The sequence below is a fragment of the Mastomys coucha genome, unplaced genomic scaffold (assembly GCF_008632895.1).
Source record: "Mastomys coucha isolate ucsf_1 unplaced genomic scaffold, UCSF_Mcou_1 pScaffold4, whole genome shotgun sequence".
Classification (NCBI taxonomy): Eukaryota; Metazoa; Chordata; class Mammalia; order Rodentia; family Muridae; genus Mastomys; species Mastomys coucha.
Genome location: NW_022196910.1, coordinates 33,687,681 through 33,707,887, shown reverse-complemented (window position 1 = coordinate 33,707,887; position 20,207 = coordinate 33,687,681). Strand labels below are relative to the sequence as shown.

At 35.0% G+C, this 20,207-nt stretch overlaps 1 protein-coding gene across 14 annotated transcripts in view; it reads right to left on the bottom strand.

Annotated features, from left to right (window-relative positions):
• Ppfia2 (PTPRF interacting protein alpha 2) overlaps positions 1 to 20,207 on the bottom strand; it is a 446,664-nt gene that overhangs the window by 352,383 nt on the left and 74,074 nt on the right. For all 14 annotated transcript variants that reach the window (XM_031348819.1, XM_031348811.1, XM_031348816.1 and 11 more), the window contains exon 3: positions 16,323 to 16,376. In XM_031348819.1, coding sequence (XP_031204679.1) covers positions 16,323 to 16,376 — 54 coding nt within the window. The remainder of the gene's footprint in view (positions 1 to 16,322; positions 16,377 to 20,207) is intronic.

Sequence of the window (20,207 nt, the reverse complement as noted above, 5' to 3'; positions counted from 1 at the left end):
TTGACTTTAAAGTTTTCTCTTTTATCATGTCTTGTACTTTTTATTTTAAATATATATTTTGAAATTCATTCTTGTGAAATTTTTCTGAATTTATTATTTGTCTGCCTTTAGGTAGTGCAAGTAAACAACTTAATTTAAAAGTTAGAAACATGGAACTGGAGTGATGGCTCAGAGGTTGAGAGCACTGACTGCTCTTCCACAGGTTCTGAATTCAATTCCCAGCAACCCTATGGTGGCTCACAACCATCTACAATGGTGTATGGAACTCTCTTTTGGCCTGCATACATATATGCAAGCAGAATACTGTGTACAAAAATAATAAATAAATCTTTTTTTTAAAAAAGGTAGAAACATAATAGTAGTTGGAATACCAACTTTTATTTAAACAAAAATGCAAATAAAAATGGCATCAATATTCCACGTCACTCTTGTCAGCTAGCTATCTATAAGAAAACAAGCAGCAGATGCAGGTGAGGTAGAGGACTGAATACTCCTATGGTTCTGGTAGGAGGAAAGTTGGTCCAGCAACCAGGGAGGACGATATTAAATTAGTGCAAAAGACTGAATCTATGGGGGCTGGGGAGATGGTTCAGCAGTTAAGGATATGTAAGACTCTGGCAGGGTACCTATGTTTCGTTCCCAGGATAAATATCAGGCATCTTACTATTCTGTGAAAACTCAGCTCTATGGCAATCTGATACTTCGAGCTTCCTTGGGGAACCTCAAATGCATATATTTTACACACACACATGCACACACACACACACAAATATAATTAAAATTAATAAATATATTTAAATAATGCAACTTCTATACGCTCCAACTAACCCTAGCTCTATCCCTAAAAGAATCCAAAGCAGCTTACTGGAGAGTCACTTGCATGCATGTTTACTCAGCCTAGAGCCCCTGACAAGGTGGAAGAATAAAGGAGGCATATAATGGGGTGTATGTACACTGGTGCATTCAATGGGCTTTTTACTCCTAGTTATATGCTTTTCAGGAACAGAGATGGAATTAGAGAATATCGTCATGTTCATTTAAATAAGCCAGCTCCAGAAAGTCAAGTGTTGAGTATCTTGTCTTAAATTTGAAATGTAAGCATTAAAGAATACATAAAATGATGAGGAAAAGCACGAGCACTAGGGAAAAAGATGGAACAGAGAAGACATGAGCATGAGTAATATAGAGGGTGAGTATGCTCCAAGTAGATAATATTTATGCAATGAAGTGGGATGTTGACACTCCTTCCATTGTTCAATGAACATATGCTAATTAAAAACGTTCCTAAGTGTAAGATACAGTAATGAGTTCATAGAGCATGTGGTTGGTTCTGTGGCTTTCAGAGGACTTTGGTGAACCCTTATGAGTGAAATACTTGAACTTTTAACCTGTTAACATGTCTCACCCTACGTCACTCACATTATTCTAGTTACACACGAATGACTTTTAATTTCTTTGAAAAATAATTTAGCCTTTATAATGTGTTTATGGAGTGTTTTTGTTTTTCATGATTTTTTTTTACAACATTGGGTCATTTTTATTACATATAATTTCTTATCATTTTTGAGACTTTCAAATCATGCACACAATGTACTTAGGGAAGATCCTTATTACATAGTACTATTTCTAAAAATTTTGAGCAACTATTAACTTGTTTTGTACATGTGTATATGTAAAAGTGATTATGTGTATAAGTGTGCACAAGAAATACTACTTACATGGAGAGGTCAGATGATCATTGTCTGTAGGAATCAGTTATTTCCCTGGATTGAACATAGGTCTGTAGGCTTAAGAGCAGGGCACCTATAATCCTTGAGCCACTTTGACTGCTCCTTTATGCATTGTTGGGTCAGTATGGATTTTAATGGGAAGCAAGAATTCTGAAAGGTGCTAACTTTAATTGATTATGAATATACAACAGATTCCTCATAAGTGTCTGTAGTGGATATAATTAATGTTACATAGTAACAAGTAAAAAAACTGAGCATGCAATTTCAAGCATGTACAGTGTGGTGATATTTCACTGCATACATTTGAAAAGCATTTTTATCTTTCAGGAGAACAACTCAAACAAATGCCTTTCCTTGCAGATGAGTGGGTCTTAATACACAGATTCCCAGGCAAGGCTAATGCTTCCTTGCAGCTTCTGGAGAGTGGGGGAAAGAAATGGGGAGAGTCTTCAAACACAGAGTTCTGTGGCTTCCAAAATGTAGTAAATATTAGTGTTCTAATAGTGACAGAATACTAGGAATGTCAGCTCTTTTCTCCATTGGCCAAGAACATCGTATTTCACATCCCTGGGTCCCAGGAGACACAGGTACAGCAGTTGTCTCAGGCAGTCCTTTGGTTGGCCCATACACCCTTCGCTACCTATCACCATGACATCCTCCTGGAATAGTCAAGCAAAGATCAGCTTTATCGACCTGACTGATAAATGTAGCCTCATTGACTGTGTAGACATGTCTAGGTTCACAGTAACATGGGTGTTATAAGTCCTTCCTGATTATATAACTCATAAATAATTTTAAAAAGATATCTATGAACCAGATTTAATTTCACACCTATAATACATAATTTCTGAACTAAATTTAAACAGACATATTGCTTAAAACTTCTATAAAAAATTTTTTATTAGTTGATAAGGTCCAAAAAATTCCAAATATCATTGGAAACCAAGAAAAAGAAGTTTCCTGATTTACTCCTACCCAGAAAAAAGGTTGTAATTTAGCACAAGTTATCCCTTTAATAACCATTTTAACACTTATCTCTTAAAAAATCCAATATAATAAGCAAAAATGTCCCCCACAATATGATGATGATTTGTATAAAACTAGCCATCTATCTACATGCTACCTTTTATATTTATTTCATAAATACAAGGAAAAATCAGTAGCAAATTACAGTGTGAAATTCTGTAGCCAACTTGTTATCTTGTACTTATTTTCTAAAATGCCTAAAATAGTACCAAATACACAGTAGACAGTCCAAGATGTTTTCTTAGTAAGCATTTATTTTTACTTCATATTTTCACATTTTAATGAGTAATTTTATATATATATATAGCTGTATTCATCTCTGTTCTTCAGATAAACATCCTGAATTATAGCATCTTTGATAAAAATTAAAAATAGCTCCACTTTATTGTGTTAGATAAGAACATTCTAATTAGCAAATGTCCTCGACTTAGCCAAGAACTCAAAATACACAAAAATCTGTTCGTATTCTATAGTAGGGAATATATAAAAATGCATCATATATTTATACATATACAATACATTTTATAGTTATATATAAGCACATATAATAATATGTAAAATAAGAATATGCATAAATAGTAAAGAAGAGTCATACAAAGTCATAGAAAGCAAAATGGACAACACAAATATTTATAATATCTAATATATAAATGTTATAAGCATATTTATAATAATCTGCTATATTAGTTAAAACCATGATTTTTATTTTAAAAACAAAGACAGCTACATTAAAATTATTCACATTTGACATTATATAACACTATGTGATTAAACATGTAATTTAATCAGTTATTTATTTATAGTTATATTGCATTGTTTTATTTGTGAGTACGTATCCAGGTTACATATATGTGTGGATGTCAGAGGAAAATGTACAGTAGTTGATTTTTACCTTTGACCTTGTAAGTCTCAGGCATCAAACGCAGATCAGCAGGCTGAATAGCAAGTGCTTTTATTATCTTGCTGTCCCTCAATTGCTTTTTGAGGCAACAACAAAAAAGGATATTGGCTATAGTACAAGTTTCTAGTTCATTTTGATTATCACGTCCTATTACATTTATTGATTGACTTACCTTTGACATTTTTCCTTAGAGATGTAAATACAGCTGAACATTGGAGTGCTTATCTAGCAAGTGTGAGGGACCCCAATTAATCCCCAGTATCAACTTTATTTACTTTAAGTATATATTAATAAATTAATTAACAATTAGAAGAAAATTAAATGTAGACTATTTCCAATTACTGATCTTCTTCATTATTCTAAAATCTCAAGTAATTTGCCAGGCTCTAGAAAAAATACCATTTCTCCCTTGTTTCTTATCATATCAACCACCAGCAAGACAAAATGTTAGCCAGTATCTAATAATGTTTTGCAACCATTAATAATTACACTAAAAACTACTTCTAGATGTCACACCATACTTTATATCTCTTATGTATTTTTTAAAAGAATTATTAATTTATGTATAGGAGTACACTGTATCTGTCTTCAGACACACCAACAGAGGGCATTGGATTCCATTACAGATGGTTGTAAGCCACCATGTGGTTGCTGTGAATTGAACTCAGGACCTCTGGAAGAGCAGTCAGTGCTCTTACCTGCTGAGCCATCTGCTCAGCCCCTATATCTTCTATGTATTAACTCAATATTTATAATTCACTTCTACATGTAGCATAATTTAAACCCAATTATTCACTAATTTTTTGGTCAAACTCAGGGCTTTGAAATTGCTTGGCAAGAACTCTGCCACAGAGACACAAGCCCTAATCTGAAATTTGAACTTGTGACGGCTCATTCTGAATAGAGTGAGTTTAGCAAAACTACCAATGTTTCAATAGCCCTGAGTGGAGAGCATTTAAAAAATGAACATGCACATGAGCTAACAACCACTGTGCAGACCATTCTGCATTTTCTAACTCATTGAGTGTAATGCACCTTGTAAGAGGAATTCTATAGTTATCCTCATCACAGAAATCAGGAAACTGTCACAAGAAAGAAACACAAATCACTCACTGTTTAACATGGCTAGTAACAATTTGAAACTGATATTCTAGGGTTCAGAGATTTTGCATAAACTACAACTTGTATACAACATTGGACATGTGTTCTTACTTCTTTCAGCTGGTGTGAGGAAGGATAGGGTCATTCATGTAGTCCAGGCTAGCCTACTCTATCTTCTTAGCACAACATAGCTCTGAAATTGCTCTGCTGCTCTTACCTCACTCTCCTAACTGTTGGGTCCACAAGCATGAATCATAAGTCATCATGATTCTATTGTAAAGTGAAGACAGTTCCCATTTCCTCCAACATTAATAATTAAAATTGTGCACTAGAGATTGGAATGATGGCTCAGTGGTTACTAGCTTATCTTCTCAGAGGTCTTGAGTTCATTTCCCAGCACCCATGCCAGATTACTACAGCCTGTAAACATACTCTGGCCCTCAGGTCATTTATTTACACTCATGTACATATCCATATTTAGATATGCATGCTTACATATAATATAAAATTTTAGACATTTTAATGTAATTAATATGGCATGATAATTTTCCCAATGTCTGAGAATGTATTAAGTGAGACTAATTCAATTTAAGGAATTAACTACATGAGTCAAATAGATCTCAGGTAAGGATCATTCTGTTCTCATCTATTTTATTTTTAAAGATGCTTTTTTCCTAAGCTTAACGTGGTTAATAAATATTTGTCAATTTAGAGTTTCAAGAATAAATATTATTGAGGCATTAAGATATTTTTCATACTAAGGAAGTTCATCAGTGTTCATATAAAAGCTTTACTCTCTTTAAGCTTAAAATTTCTCTAAGAATTCTAATTCAAAACTGAGACAACTATATGAATGAAAAGGGAGTTGATCCATTCTGTTTTTACTTGTCTTCTCTCTGCTTCATATATTTTTATCCCAAGTTAGGACAAGGATAAGATGCTGGCAGTATGTGTCAGGCACTTAAATTTCAGATTTGTAAATTGAGATTAATTATAGACAAGCCATTGGAAGTTTTCCCATAAGAACACTATTCATCTTAGCCATGCAAATTTGCTATTACTGTGGCAGCACTTCTGAAGAAACCAACTTAAATGATGAAATTTTACTTCAGCTGAGTTTTAGAAGATTCTGTTTGGGGTCACTTTTCTCTATCACCCAAGGGTGAAGCTGAACAGGACAGTGGAAGGGCGGTGGTGGGACAGAGCTGCTTAATTAGGGATCACGAAAAAGAGGGGAGAGTGAGAGGAAGAGGAAGGTATACACAGAAGGAAAGAAAGGACAGAGGGAGAGACAAGATAAAAGATAGAGAGAATGGAAGAAAAGAGGAGGAGGAGGAAAGGGAGACAGGGAGAGAGAAAGACAAAGAGAGGATGGCCAAGAAAGAGACAGAGATGAACAGAGAGAACAGAGAAGAACACGGGGCTTTGGATGAGAAATAATAGACGGCAGAAGAAGCATGCCCTGTGACCTACTTCTTTCACTAGGCTCTATCCACTGATTGTTACCCATTAATGTAGCTAGAGTGCTCACAATCCAATCAGCATTCAGTAGTTCATCATGAGCTGAAAACCAAGCCTCAACATATGAGCTTTTAGAGGAGTATTTTATTTTAAATCTTAACTGTCATTCACTGTGATTCATTGATACAAGCAATTTCCTGTTTGCTCCTTTTACCCTTCCAGCACACTTACCATTTTCTAAGACTCTTGATCCTGCCATCCCAGTAACAAGTTACTGGGGAATTGATATCTTGGTCCTTCCTTAGTTTGACCCAAGGGAAATGAACACAATTTGAGCCAGGTTTTAGCTATAATTGTCAAGTTTATTGCTATGGCTTCTCACTCATCTGACAAAAGACAGCTCAGAACAGATTTCTACTTTCTAAATTTACTGGAAGTGAAGAAAACATTTAGCCGCACATGTTCCCAGACACCCACAAACATAATTTACACCTTACTTTTAATTACTCCCTACCTGACGTCTCTCCCATTGAATGTCTACTCTTTTCTGCTCATCCAAACACGGATTTATAATTGTCCACTCTTCGAGACACTACTTTGGGGCCTTCTCATTGCATAGAGGACAAGTGTTCTTGTTGTGTCACAGAACGTGAAGCCTCTGCAGCTCTGTTTACTAGCTGACAATATTTTTCTGTTATCTTCTAGATCACTGATAACTCACATTGGCAAGGCTGATTGGCATGATTACTAGTTACTAAGCTTGCTGTGAATACACTTAATCTCCCAGTATACATTGTAGAGATAATTTCTTCCAATGGTACAATTTAGGGCTTGTTTTGATGTAGATATTTTTTGTTTCCCACAAGGTCATGTATTAAAGGATTGAATCTCAGGTGGTAACACTATTTAGGGAGGTGGTAGTGATTTTTAGATGGTGGAGTGTAGCTGCAGGAATCAGATCCCTGGGCTGCTGCCTGCATTTCTGCCTCCACTTTTCACCATGAAGTATAGATATATGATGTCTAGCACACTCTTCTTGCCATTGAGATGCTCTGTCCAAGTTTATGGTCCCAGTCAACATTCCCAGAACACTCTGCAACTCTGAACTCAGATACACCTTTTCCTCTTTAAGATTTTTGTCTGGTATGTGGCTGGAATTTTGCAGAAATGTCTACCATAGGCCTTTCAGCGAAGCCATGGAACTTCTACTCCATATTTTTTGAGCTACATATTTATTGACGTGTTCAAAGCCTTGATCAAAGTTTTGCCATCTGAAGATCTACTATTACCAGGCTGCTGGTCTACCTTATTTGTTCATCAAGTGTTCATCATTGGCATGAAATATTCTAGCCATTCTTCAGACTATTGGGCTTCTGATAACAAAGAGAATGCACTGCACTAAGGAGACATAGATAAATTGCTCTTGTTCTGCTGAGTAACTTCCCACCCACGCTCAGGCAAGGAGCTCTAATTATCAGTGGGCCACACACAAAAAGATGATGTGAAAGTAGGAGGGAAACTCATTGGAATGAGAAGCGACAGTGGGTGAATAAGTGGGATTTTGGGGGCGAAGTACAGAGTGAAAATGACTAAAATTCATTAAATAAATGCATGAGACTGTCAAACAATTAAGAAACCCAACTAAAAACAGGCAAAAAATGATTCTCATATACAAGCAATGTTAAACAATGTAGAGATAAAAGAAATGGGCCCATGGATATAGTGATAAGTTTGCAAAAATGAGTGCCTGAATTTAGATTCCAATTTACCCCCGCTCTTCCCCTCAAGAAAACCTGAACATGACAGTGAATATCTAGGATGCTAGCACTTTAGGTATGGAAACAAGTGAATCTCAGAGGTATGTGGGCCAGCCCATCTAACCTAAATGGCAAGCTCCAGACACCAGAGATTGGTCTCCTATTAAAATAATGATAAGGAACAGAGAAAACCATCTATGCTCATCTCTATTTTCATTTGGTTTTCTTTGTTATTATATCTCCTAATAAAAGGTATTTGAAGTTTTCTTGGAGTCCTATTTCTCTTTAATGTAAGATGTCAATGTACAAGTTTTATAGTTTCTTAATTCTTACTGACATCCTTATACTACCAAAACTTAAAATCAACTTTTACTATCATTAAACTAAGAAAATTTTGTATTAGTGGGAACCCAGAAAAAAATTAAACCATGTACCATGATCTTACTTACATACAAAAATATCAATCCTACTGTATTCACTGAAATCAGATGTTAGGAAAGATTGTATATGTGACCATCAACCTAGTTTGAGAGAAATAGTGAGAACCTGCTGTATGCCAGAATAACTGTGAAGAGATAGATTATAACTCTGTGGTTGTGGTTTCTAGACAAGGCATGAAGTATCGATTAAGAGATACTGGTAAAGCTCTAGTAGCCTTGCGAAGAGAAGAACAGAAGGTCAGAAAGATGGTTCTAACTTGCAGTGGTTAAAATACCACTGAATAACCCAGATAATGTCAAACATTTAGTTGGTCACAAAAGTCTAAATGTTATCGATATGTTTTACATGCTTTCAGTTACCTATTCAGTTGTGAAGACTAAATATTATTTAATTAGGAGTAATTATTAAAGGAGTTTAGATTCAAAAAAGTAAATGCCGGTAGTAAGAGTGCAATGTGTATACAAGCTGTATCTGATAATCTACTCTGTAAGTTTGTTGATGTACCAGCTCAAATGAGATTAATTTACACTGAGCTTCATTGTACATGTCCATAAGCACATGTGGATCTTATTGATACCAAGAAGTGTTTTCATTCTCAGGTTTATGACATGGACACATTTACATTTGTTTTCCATTTCATATCCAACATTATATACACACATTTCCTTCATAGCAGAGTTTAATATTATATTCTAAATCTATTTTTGGTCTGCTTAATCTTTTAGGCCATTTCAACCTGATTTCCTGTCAAGTATCCCATGAAAAATATCATTCTCAGCTACATCCCCATTTATCTTCTTGTCACTGAATGCAAAGGACACCATTCTAGAACGTTCTGTAACATGGAACTGCTAATAACCTTTGCAATCAATCTTTGCTCAACCTTGGTATTTATCATCTTTGATTTCTTAGTATTTGTGCAATATTCTTTCCTCTCCTTTGTCTCTTAAGGACATTTCGTCAACATTTAACTTCTTAACTTTACTTAAAAACTTTTCTTTCCTAGAGCTTTATATGCAGTTCTTTTCTCATCTACTTTTGTCTACAGCATTATGGGAGAATGATCTCACCCTCTCTAAAATGTCAATAAACTCTTCCACATATTTAAGTCAATTGTGTAAAGTGAAATGTCATCATAAATTCCAAAACATTCATTTTTCTTAACTCAGCTTTTGCAAATTTGTCTATAGATTCATCATATACCCTAGAAAATTTTTCTCTACCATCAGTTTGTGTCACTACAAAAGATCCCTTCATTACTCACTGACCAAGAAGAATGTTAAAATATATGTCTTTCTTAACCTTTGTTCACTTCTTTCTGAATAAAAATCTCTTTGTAACTACTGTGACCTCATGTCTCATGAATCAATCCACTCTTACCTGTTCACCGTGGCAAAATGCTTGTTTTACTATGTATTTATTTATTATTTTAATAATATTTTTATTGATTCTTGAAAATTTCGTACAGTATTTCAAACTGATTCACTTCCTTTCTACTACTTTTCCCATAGCCTCCCCCTTTCTTCCTATTTTATTGTGAGTTTATTTCATTCTTTTTCCTCTCCTCATCAAGTCCATTTGTGTTGTAGATCTAGTCGAGGGAATAGGATCTGCCCTGGTGTGGGGTCAGCCTACCAAGAGATACATCATTTAATAATGGTGACCCTACCTCCACACTCAGACACTTAAAATCTTCTAAAAGATGGCTCTCAATTACTTTTATTACTCAGTTTAAATGTTTTTAATATGAAATTACATGTATTCATGGAGCATGGTATGCTATTTCAATATGTTCTATTAAAAAATGGGAACTTATATTTCTATTCTTTTAATATTATGTTGTGCTTGGAGCTTTCGAAGCTCCTCTGTTCCAGTTTATTTAAAAAAAAAAAAGCCACAGTTCCTGTTCTGTGCTCCATACTTTAGGACTTCCTGTTTCTATCTAAACTCTTTGAAACATATTAGAAATTCTTTTTTTGTGCCCTCCTCCTTTGCTAAGTTCTCACAATTTCTATTCCACACATTATCTATTTTAGCATCTATATATATGACAAAGCTCACAAGTGGTTTTCTCTCTTACATTTCTTTTATTAAAACATCACCATTATAATTTTGCAACACTCCTGGAAGACTTCAGATCTTATTATTTACTTTTCTCTGATTTATTCTCCAAGTACAGCCAAGAAAATACTGTATTACAAAGAAACATTCAATAACGCTGTCCTCACGTTTGAAGACCCCAAAGGTTTCTAAGAAATGAATAGAAATTCCTCACATGTTCTCCCTCAAACTTAACCTTTTAGCCTTCAGTCTAGCCATATCTCCTCCATACCAGGTTATCCCATAATGTGTGTGCACACACATATATTTTATTTTGATCTGTAGAGATGCAGATTCTGACACACTACATCTCATTTGGAACATTTCTACTCATCCAGCAATTGTAAAGTGGTCCTTTACTTTGTTGTCTCTGTATTTTCATCAATTGGAACTTGAGGCCTTTTTACTTGGTTTATTCCTGCCCCTTCAGCTGTCTCTTACACAATACTGTAGTTAGTTGTACCAAGTTGTCTGCCCACTAAATTATAAAATTCTGAAGTTAGGAGTTACTTATTTGAGAAGCCCACCTGCTGCCACATGGCACAGGCAGTTGGGAGCCACTCAAGATGCGGACCATAATGCTGTAAGGCAGATACCACTAGGATGAGCAAGTGTGTGATGGGGAGAATGGGAGAGCAAGAGAAGCAGGAGGTTTCTGCAGTATGAGGGAAGGCAGAACTGGAGACATGAGATCAGGTGCATGATTCAAAAGTCACAAAGAATTAATAAAAAGTTCTTGAAAAGGTGTGTCTTATCTATAAAATCTAATAAAAATATAGCACATAATTTACAACCAAGTGTTCAACAGATTTGAAATAAATAGAATGAAAAATGCTAAATATGAAAATTAAAGTGCAAAAAGTTGAATTAGTTCAAAACTAAAATCAATATTACTTCATTTATTACCACAAACTGATGGGACTTTTGAATTATCAAACTCAAAATGAGTTTGGGAGGTTTTAATGTTTTAAGTACACTTACAGTTAAAAAAACATATATAACCACTTGAGGCAGTAGCCTCAGGAAATTTAATTTCTAAAAGTTGTGCTGTGTGTGTACCCAAATTTCAAGAACTATTAAGAAGCTATAAAATTTGAACAGAAAGTACAAAAACACAGAATGCACAATTTCTGCCACTTGGTGAGGGAAATTAAGAGAGCTAAAGAATGTTCAGGACACTGTGTGCTTGAGGCTCGGGACAAACCGAATGGGGACTCATTTATTCATTGCACTCCAGAACTGGAGAGATCCACTGGCATTTAACAAAAAGACTCTTAGAACACTAAAAATAAACCCAGTCCAATATTCAGCAAACACAAATTTTACTGCTTATAGTGCGGAAAAGAGGAAAAGAAAAGATGAAACCCCATTCCCACTGGCGTTCTTGCTATAATTTCTGGGTGAGGCGATGAGACAGATTTAAAATGCAGTTACATCCTGGAGTAGAGTGAGATGTTTGTGTTTGCATCATATATGATATATGTTATAATGTATTCAGGAACATGCTTCCTGTAGTCTACATTTTGGCCCCCATCACTATTTTTCTGTTTTTTTCACAATGACCTTAAGAAACATCAGATCTTTCATATATAAATGGTAATTAAAGAACAGAATGTATCCCAAACTATATCTCAGAATATAACCAAATTATAAAAATAAATACTCTGGTACCTGTTCTGCTGAAATATGTGTCACTACAATTACCTTTTGTTGTCCACCTGATTTTCTAACCCCAACTGTGTTCTTGTGTTTAGTTTGCAGTTTAGGAGTGTGCCAACATTCTTAAGATGATAGAATTCATGGCAGTGATGCTTCATACTGTGTGTGCCACAGGGGAGTACTCACACCGTTACCTGCATTCCAGATGCCTAGTTCTTCAGTTTCAAATTCTCTTGGCTCCCTGAGAATTTCCATGATGAGATTTCTAATCCCCACCCCAACCCATGAATGAATAAGGTAAAATTTTGATCACTTAGGTTTTGGTGGTTCCTGAAGATCACTAAGTATCTTTAATAATTTGCATTTTAATTTTGGTAGTAATTTTGAAATGCGATCATCTCTACCTCCAAAGGAATACTTGGTTTTAAGATTCCTTACATTAGGAGACAAAAATTATCCAGGCAATCCATTACAATCCATTTACAATAAGTAGTCTGATTATTTGAATGTAACCTATGTACAACTTCTTTTGTTTTTTATTTTTATTTTTGTGATTTACAGGTCATCCCTAATACACATTACAAGGTATATCAATATAGACATTTGTTACACTCCATTGTTTAAAGATATTGACAAGAAAAACATCTGTAACTGTTGAATTTGCATTTAATTAAATATACAGATGTAGGAGGCATAGGTTTTAAGAAAGAAATGTATTTTTAATTATGATTTTTGGATTGAAACTATAGCTTTGTGGTAAAACACATATTAGCATGTGAATACAAGACTACAAGTTTTATCACCAGCATTGTAAGACAAACATATGATCACTATTTAGCTATTTGATATTGCTCATTGGTTAGTAATTATCTAGTTTGTTTAGTAGCATTTCTACCTAAGCATGTTTATGCTGATTAATTTGTGATCTAATTTCTATGAACTGAAAGCATATGATGAATGTAGAGCATCTTTGAGATAAATTTCTAAGTTATTATTTAACATATATTTTCTCAGTAATAGAAGTTATTATTCTAAAAGAAATCTGAGATTTAGAAGTAACAGAAGCACTATTCTCATTGACATCATTTCTAGGGTCTCTTTTTTTAAAAAGATCCTTAAAAGTACTTTTGAAAAAATAAGACTACTCTAAAATGTTCTTGAATTATATCTGAAAATATTAACTTACTTCTCTTTAGTGATGAAACAGAGGCCACTTGAATTTTCAAAAATTGTATTTAACATTTATTATTAAATATACTAATCCTGTTGGTGATGACACATGCCTTTAATCCTAGCACCTTGGAGGCAGAGGCAGGCAGGTCTCTGAGTTCAAGGCCAGCCTGGTGTACATAGCAAGTTCCAGGACAGCCAGGAATAGACAGAGAAACACTGATTCAAAAATAATTATAATAAAATTACCAATACCAAACATTGCTAGAATCCTGCAAATTTAATCTTATCTGATAATCCATTTTATCAATAATGCCATTGGATATACTAATTAAACAATCCTACTCTTTGAAATGAAACAAGTTTCATAGTTTCAATCTTTAAAATTACTTCTTATGTACTCCTTAAACAAAATTTTCATTTCTAATTATTTTGTTAGTGTTTCAAAATTTCTCAGTGCCGTGTTATATTAAACAGTAAACTACTGCGCTGTAATGCATCCTTTTAAGAGGCCATTCATCCAGTAATCACAGATCCTGCTCCTTACATTTACTCATGAGGTGAAAACTTTTAGCAATGAAAATTTCATTGGTAAAATTGATAGAATGGCAATATAAATAGTTTGACTTAACTGTTGAAAATGGAAATTAGTATTTTGATGATCTATTCTGCTGTATTTTAAGTTGAACAAAAAGAAAAACACCCATCTGGGTTAAAAATACTTGCAATTAAAGATAACTTTCAGTTTTCTTACTTTATTTTGGTTTTATTGTTCTGGGGATTAAGCCATGAGCGTCAGTCATATTAAGATGACCGTTTGTCACAGTTTGTCACAAGGCACAACAAATGTTAGTCAGGAAACATCTGCAATCAGAATTATTATCTTTTTATTTAATGTTCACTGATGCTTTAATGAATACAACTGACTTACCTAAATTAAATAAACTTTAGTTATGTGTTATCCTAATTATGGTATAGCTATGATGAATCATCATGACCAAAAGCAAGATCTGGAGGGAAGGGTTTTTTTGGTTTACATGACCACACTGTAGCCCATCACTAAAGGAAATCAGGATAGGAACCTGGAGTCAGGAGCTGATGGAGAGGTGCTGTTAACACTCTTGTTCCTCATGGCTTGCCCAGCTTGAACAACTCATAACCACAACCCCAGGTATAGCATCATCCACAGTGAACTAGGTCCTTCCCCATCAATCACTAATTAAGAAGATCATCTAGAGCCAGATTTCATGGAGAGATTTCCTCAATTGAGGTTCCCTCCTTTCAGATGACTCTAGCTTGTGTCAAGCTAACATAAAACTAGCCAGTATACTACTCAATAAATCTCACCACACTTACTTAAGTAAAGAAAACAGTGATAGAAGTTCATGAATTGACCATTTGCTAACATAATCTGCATACTACATTACTTAATTTACATACTTTGAATTTTGTTTCTCAAGACTAAAATCACTGGGAAATAAATCATCAAAATTAATGTCTGTGAAAATCAGTTGCATAGAACACAAAGAAAGCTATAATGTTCCAACACATTAATCCTATCTTACAACTTAAAATTTACCCTTAAGGGCTGAGGAATTTATTCAGTGCTTAATCCCTTCCAACACAGATATTAGGACTAGAGTTTCGGTGCTCAGAACCTATATAAATGCCTGGTAGGCACAATGCCCACTTTTAATTCTCGATTCAGAAGAAGGACACAGGGTTCACCAGAGCAAGCTGGTTAATAATGGTTCTACGACAAAATTCTGGTTTTCCATGAGAGACCATAATTCATTGAGAAGATAGAAGAGTGATTTAGAGTTGTTTATAACATTCACTCTCCACACACACATGTTCCCACATCCATGTACTCCCTATCATGTGCCCATATACATGTAAACATGCATGCACATACATATATCTTACATATTAAAATGGAAAAATACAAAAATGCATTCCTAAAATCTTGACAACCCATTCCTTAGTTTGTTAAAGATCTTTGGGATAAATAGGGAAGAAACAACAGTATAAAGAATCAAAGCAAAGCATTGCTGTAATTTTTGTCTGTAAATTCAAAATGGTATAAAATTAAAATCTAATACTTGTTGAGGTTTGACTGCCTAGCTTAGCCATAACTCTTATGTTTCATGACTGCCAGAAATCCTGTATTATTGACATAAAAGCAACTTGACTGTAGGCAGACCAAAATAGTTTGGCTCAGAGTAAAGGTAAGTTGATCATATATTCTGAGGCTTATTATTATTATCATTGTTTTTGTTGTTACTATTTTTGGAAAATCCTCAACTGTAGCTTTCATTCAGGACCCATCAAAACAGAGGTCAGCCTGAACTGTTACATTTTACCTACTAAAAATCTTGGAAAAAGGCTGACCACCATGTATCTCTCCCTACAATTGCATATGAGTGCACATGTTTTTTCTCTATATAAACTTACCCTGAAAAATGTTCTAGGCTATAGATTTCAGCTCTCAATTTGAGCTATGAGCCTGATCAATCAGTTTGAGATGTGCATTCAATAAACCAGTCCTGTTGAACTGAATTGGTGTCTAAATTGTTTGTGCAGCAATTCCCAGACTCCAATTATACTCAAATTTAGAATTATAAATTCTCAAGGTAATAAGACTATTATTGGAATAGAAATGTTTTATGATTTCTAATGAAATATTTGTTTCTCTCTTTTGTACTAGGAATTGAATCTAGGGCATTGTGTGTGCTAACCAAGTGTTCACCAGTAAGCTAGAACTCTAATTCTTTATTTCTCTGGTACCAGTTTGGATGTAGATTAATTATTTGAGAAAGTACTATTTTTAAGACTGCAGAACACTCTTAAAATCAACTTTACACTTTTTATTACTTACTGCAATAATTGTATTTTAATACACCTCAATACATGGCATAGTATACAGCAACTCTCTGCTCAATGTAGTACTTATATCTAAGAAATGGTCTAACTTACCGGTGGATCAGCCCCCTTAGAACCAGTCAGCCCTCCTGTTAGAGATTCGATGTCCTGAAAAAAGGAGAGGTGATGATTATAAATGCTACTCAAAATAACAAACACTACTCAGTTACGTGGTGCAATGTCATTGGCAACAAAGCTAGTGTGCTTCAAGTGTGTGTGTGTGTGTGTGTGTGTGTGTGTGTGTTGTGTGTGTGTGTGTGTTGTGTGTGTTGTGTGTGTGTGTGTGTTGGATCCTACAAAACTTAAAAAATAGACTATTTGAAAAGACCTGATTATTTTCTCTAACTCCTTATAGATGCAAACACAAAAAATAAATGTAAGTGGGGAATTGTTCTTGAAAAATGAAAAGGAGTGTTCCTCTTTCTCCACAACCTCACCAGCATCGGGTTGTTTTGATTTGCATTTCCCTGATGACTAAGGATGTTGAACATTTTTTTAGGTGCTTCTCAGCTATTTGGTATTCATCAGTTGAGAATTCTTTGTTTAGCTCTGTATCCCATTTTTAATAGGGTTATTTGATTCTCTGGAGTCTAACTTCTTGAGTTCTTTGTATATATTGGATATTAGCCCTCTATCAGATATAGGATTGGTAAAGATCTTTTCCCAATTTGTTGGTTGCCCTTTTATCCTATTGACAGTGTCTTTTGCCTTACAGAAGCTTTGTGATTTTATGAGGTCCCATTTGTCAATTCTTGATCTTAGAGCATAAGATATTGGTGTACTGTTCAGGAAAATTTCCCCTGTGCCCATTTGCTCAAAGATCTTCCCCACTTTTTTTCTACTAGTTTCAGTGTATCTGGTTTTATGTGGAGGTCCTTGATCCACTTGGACTTGAGCTTTGTACATGGGAATAGGAATGGATTGATTTGCATTCTTCTACATGCTAACTGCCAGTTGAGCCAGCACCATTTGTTGAAAATGCTTTCTTATTTTCCACTGTATGGTTTCAGTTCCTTTGTCAAAGATCAAGTGACCATAGGTTTGTGGGTTCATTTCTGGGTCTTCAGTTCTATTCCACTGATACACCTTTCTATCACTTTACCAATACCATGCAGTTCCTTCATTGCTGGTGGGATTGCAAGCTGGTACAACCACTCTGAAAATCAGCTTGGCGGTTCCTTAGGAAATTGAACATAAGCTATACCACTCCTGGGTATATACCCAGAAGATACTCCAACATGTAATAAGGACACATGCTCCACTATGTTCATAGCAGCCTTATTTATAATAGTCAGAAACTGGAAACATCCCAGATGTCCCTCAATAGAGGAATGGATACAGAAAATGTGGCACATCTACGCAATGGAGTACTACTCAGCTATAAAAACAATGAACTTATGAAATTCTTAGGGAAATAGATGGATCTGGAAAATATCTTCCTGAGTGAGGCAACCCAATCACAAAAGAACACACATGGTATGCACTCACTGATAAGTGTGGATATTAGCCCAGAAGATCGCAATACACAAAGTACAATTCACAAACCACAAGAAACTCAAGAAGAATGAAGACCAAAGTGTGGGTACTTCATTCCTTCTTAAAAGGGGGAACAAAATACCCATGGAAAGAGTTGCAGAGACATACTATGGAACAGAAACTGAAGGAAAGACAATCCAGAGACTGCTCCATCTGGGAATCCTTTCCATATTCAATCATCAAATACAGACCCTATTGTGGATGCCAGCAAGTGCTGGCTGACAGGAGCCTGATATACCTGTCTCCTGAGAGACTCTGACAGTACCTGACTAATACAGAAGTAGAGGCTCATAGCTATCCATTGGACTGAGCACAGGGTCCCCAGTGAAGGAGGTAGAGAAAGGACCCAAGGAGCTAAAGGGTTTGCAGTACCAAGGACTAAAACACCAAGCAGAGAACACATGGTGGGACTAATGCCTCCAATAGCATATGTATAGCAGAGGATGGCCTAGTTGGTCATCAAGGGCAGGAGAGGCCCTTGGCCCTGTGAAAGTTCTATGCCTCAGTGTAGGGGAATGCCAGGGCCAGGAAATAGAAGAGGATGGGTTGGTGAGGAGAGAGAGGGAGGAGGGAACAGGGTTGTTTTTTTTTTTTTCTTTTTTTCAGAGGGGAAACTGGGAAAGGAAATATCATATGACATGTAAATAAAGAAAATATCTAATAAATTAAAAAAAGAAATATGAAAAGAAAATGGCTCCATATTTTTTTTACAAAATATGATGCTCTGTCTTAAAGAGCTAAAGACCACAGAATAACAAAAGAAATAACCTCAATTAACATATTTCCAAGAGCGTTGTTTCATGATGCTATTTTACCCTCAGAGCCTTCACATTAGCTATGGTCCACTCTGTCAATACATGTGTAAACTGTTAGAAGATATGGCTACATTAGGTGTTTTTGTACAAAGATGAATTAATTAATTTTGCTAATGTAAATTTTGAATTAACAGCCACAGAAGTAATGCATAAGTAATGATCATACATGTCAGAGTTATTATAGTTGTAAAATTGAAAGATACTATAATAAGTTTATAAAGAGTGAAGCTTATAGAAATAATAATACCTGTCATATCAGTTCTGGGGCTGTGATGTAGTTGATATCAATCATATAACATTTACAAAAGAAAATTAAGTGCTATATTTTAAAATAAGATCTCACAAAATTTTAGCAAGTTGGCATCTGATTTAACTTGTAAATCACCTGTCATAAATGAAAATGCAAACACACACACACATACACACACAAATCAGACCATTCTCAGGAATCCTTCTACTAGCCATAGTGACCACTGACATCTTGATAGGTAAAAACATTTTATCTCTTGATATGTATGGATTCAGAAAGATCTAATTTTATCTTGATAAGCTTCTATTTATCAAGGAAGAATAAGACCTCCCAGAACTGGACTGAATATTGCTTTATTAATTTAAAAAAAATTTGAATGCCAATGATACAAGAACAACAGCTACCAAAATACGCTGGATTACAGAAAAAACTACTGTATTTTCCCATTAACCCATATACTTTAAAGGTATTTCAACATCAGAATAGAAATCAGGGAATATAGGTAAGAGGTTTTGTTTATATTTCCACAGGTGATGAAAGACTATGGATTCTATCAACATTGAAACAAATCTGATCTGAATAAGAGAAAGGCATGCCTCACAGAAGGAAGGGGTCAAGAAGGACAGCAATTCAGATGACACAGAAAACTGAAACCCCTGCAGGCAGACAGCTCAACACACTGTCTGAAAAAACAAACAAACAAACAAACAAAAACCCAACAACAAAAAAATAAAACTAGATCATTCATCAGATGGGAAGACTGAAAAACTTCAATACTGAAATGGACATTTGCTGAGGGACAGATGATCAGGACTGCAGTTATGAAAAATCATCACATCAATGGATCTTCATAAGTTTATGGGATTGATAACTGTTCCTGTTGTAAAAGTTAAATTGTGTACAACTTTTAGCTTCAACTGAAAGGGTGAGAATACAGAGAAATTTTAATCTAACAACATGGGACTTCTGGAAAGAGTTCTCAACCTTAACACATAGCCTTCTAGGTCTATGTGATCTGGCACACTCTTCATTACAGTATGTTCTGGCTAAAATACAGACTTGTCCTTAGTATACACCTTTAATCCCTAACAAAGAAGTCACAGTTAGTACATAGAAGGAAACAGCAATGTTTAAGAGTGATACCTAATTGAGAGACAGACAAAGTAACGAATCAGAGAAAAGATTTGACAGAGTGTGTCAGAGATAGGATATGCCCAAGTCTCATGAGAACAGAGGAAAGTCAGGCTACTTAAGAGTGATCCTTTCTCTGACTCCTTCACTGGGGACCATGTACTCAGTTCAATGGATGACTGTGAGCCTCTACATCTGTATTAGTCA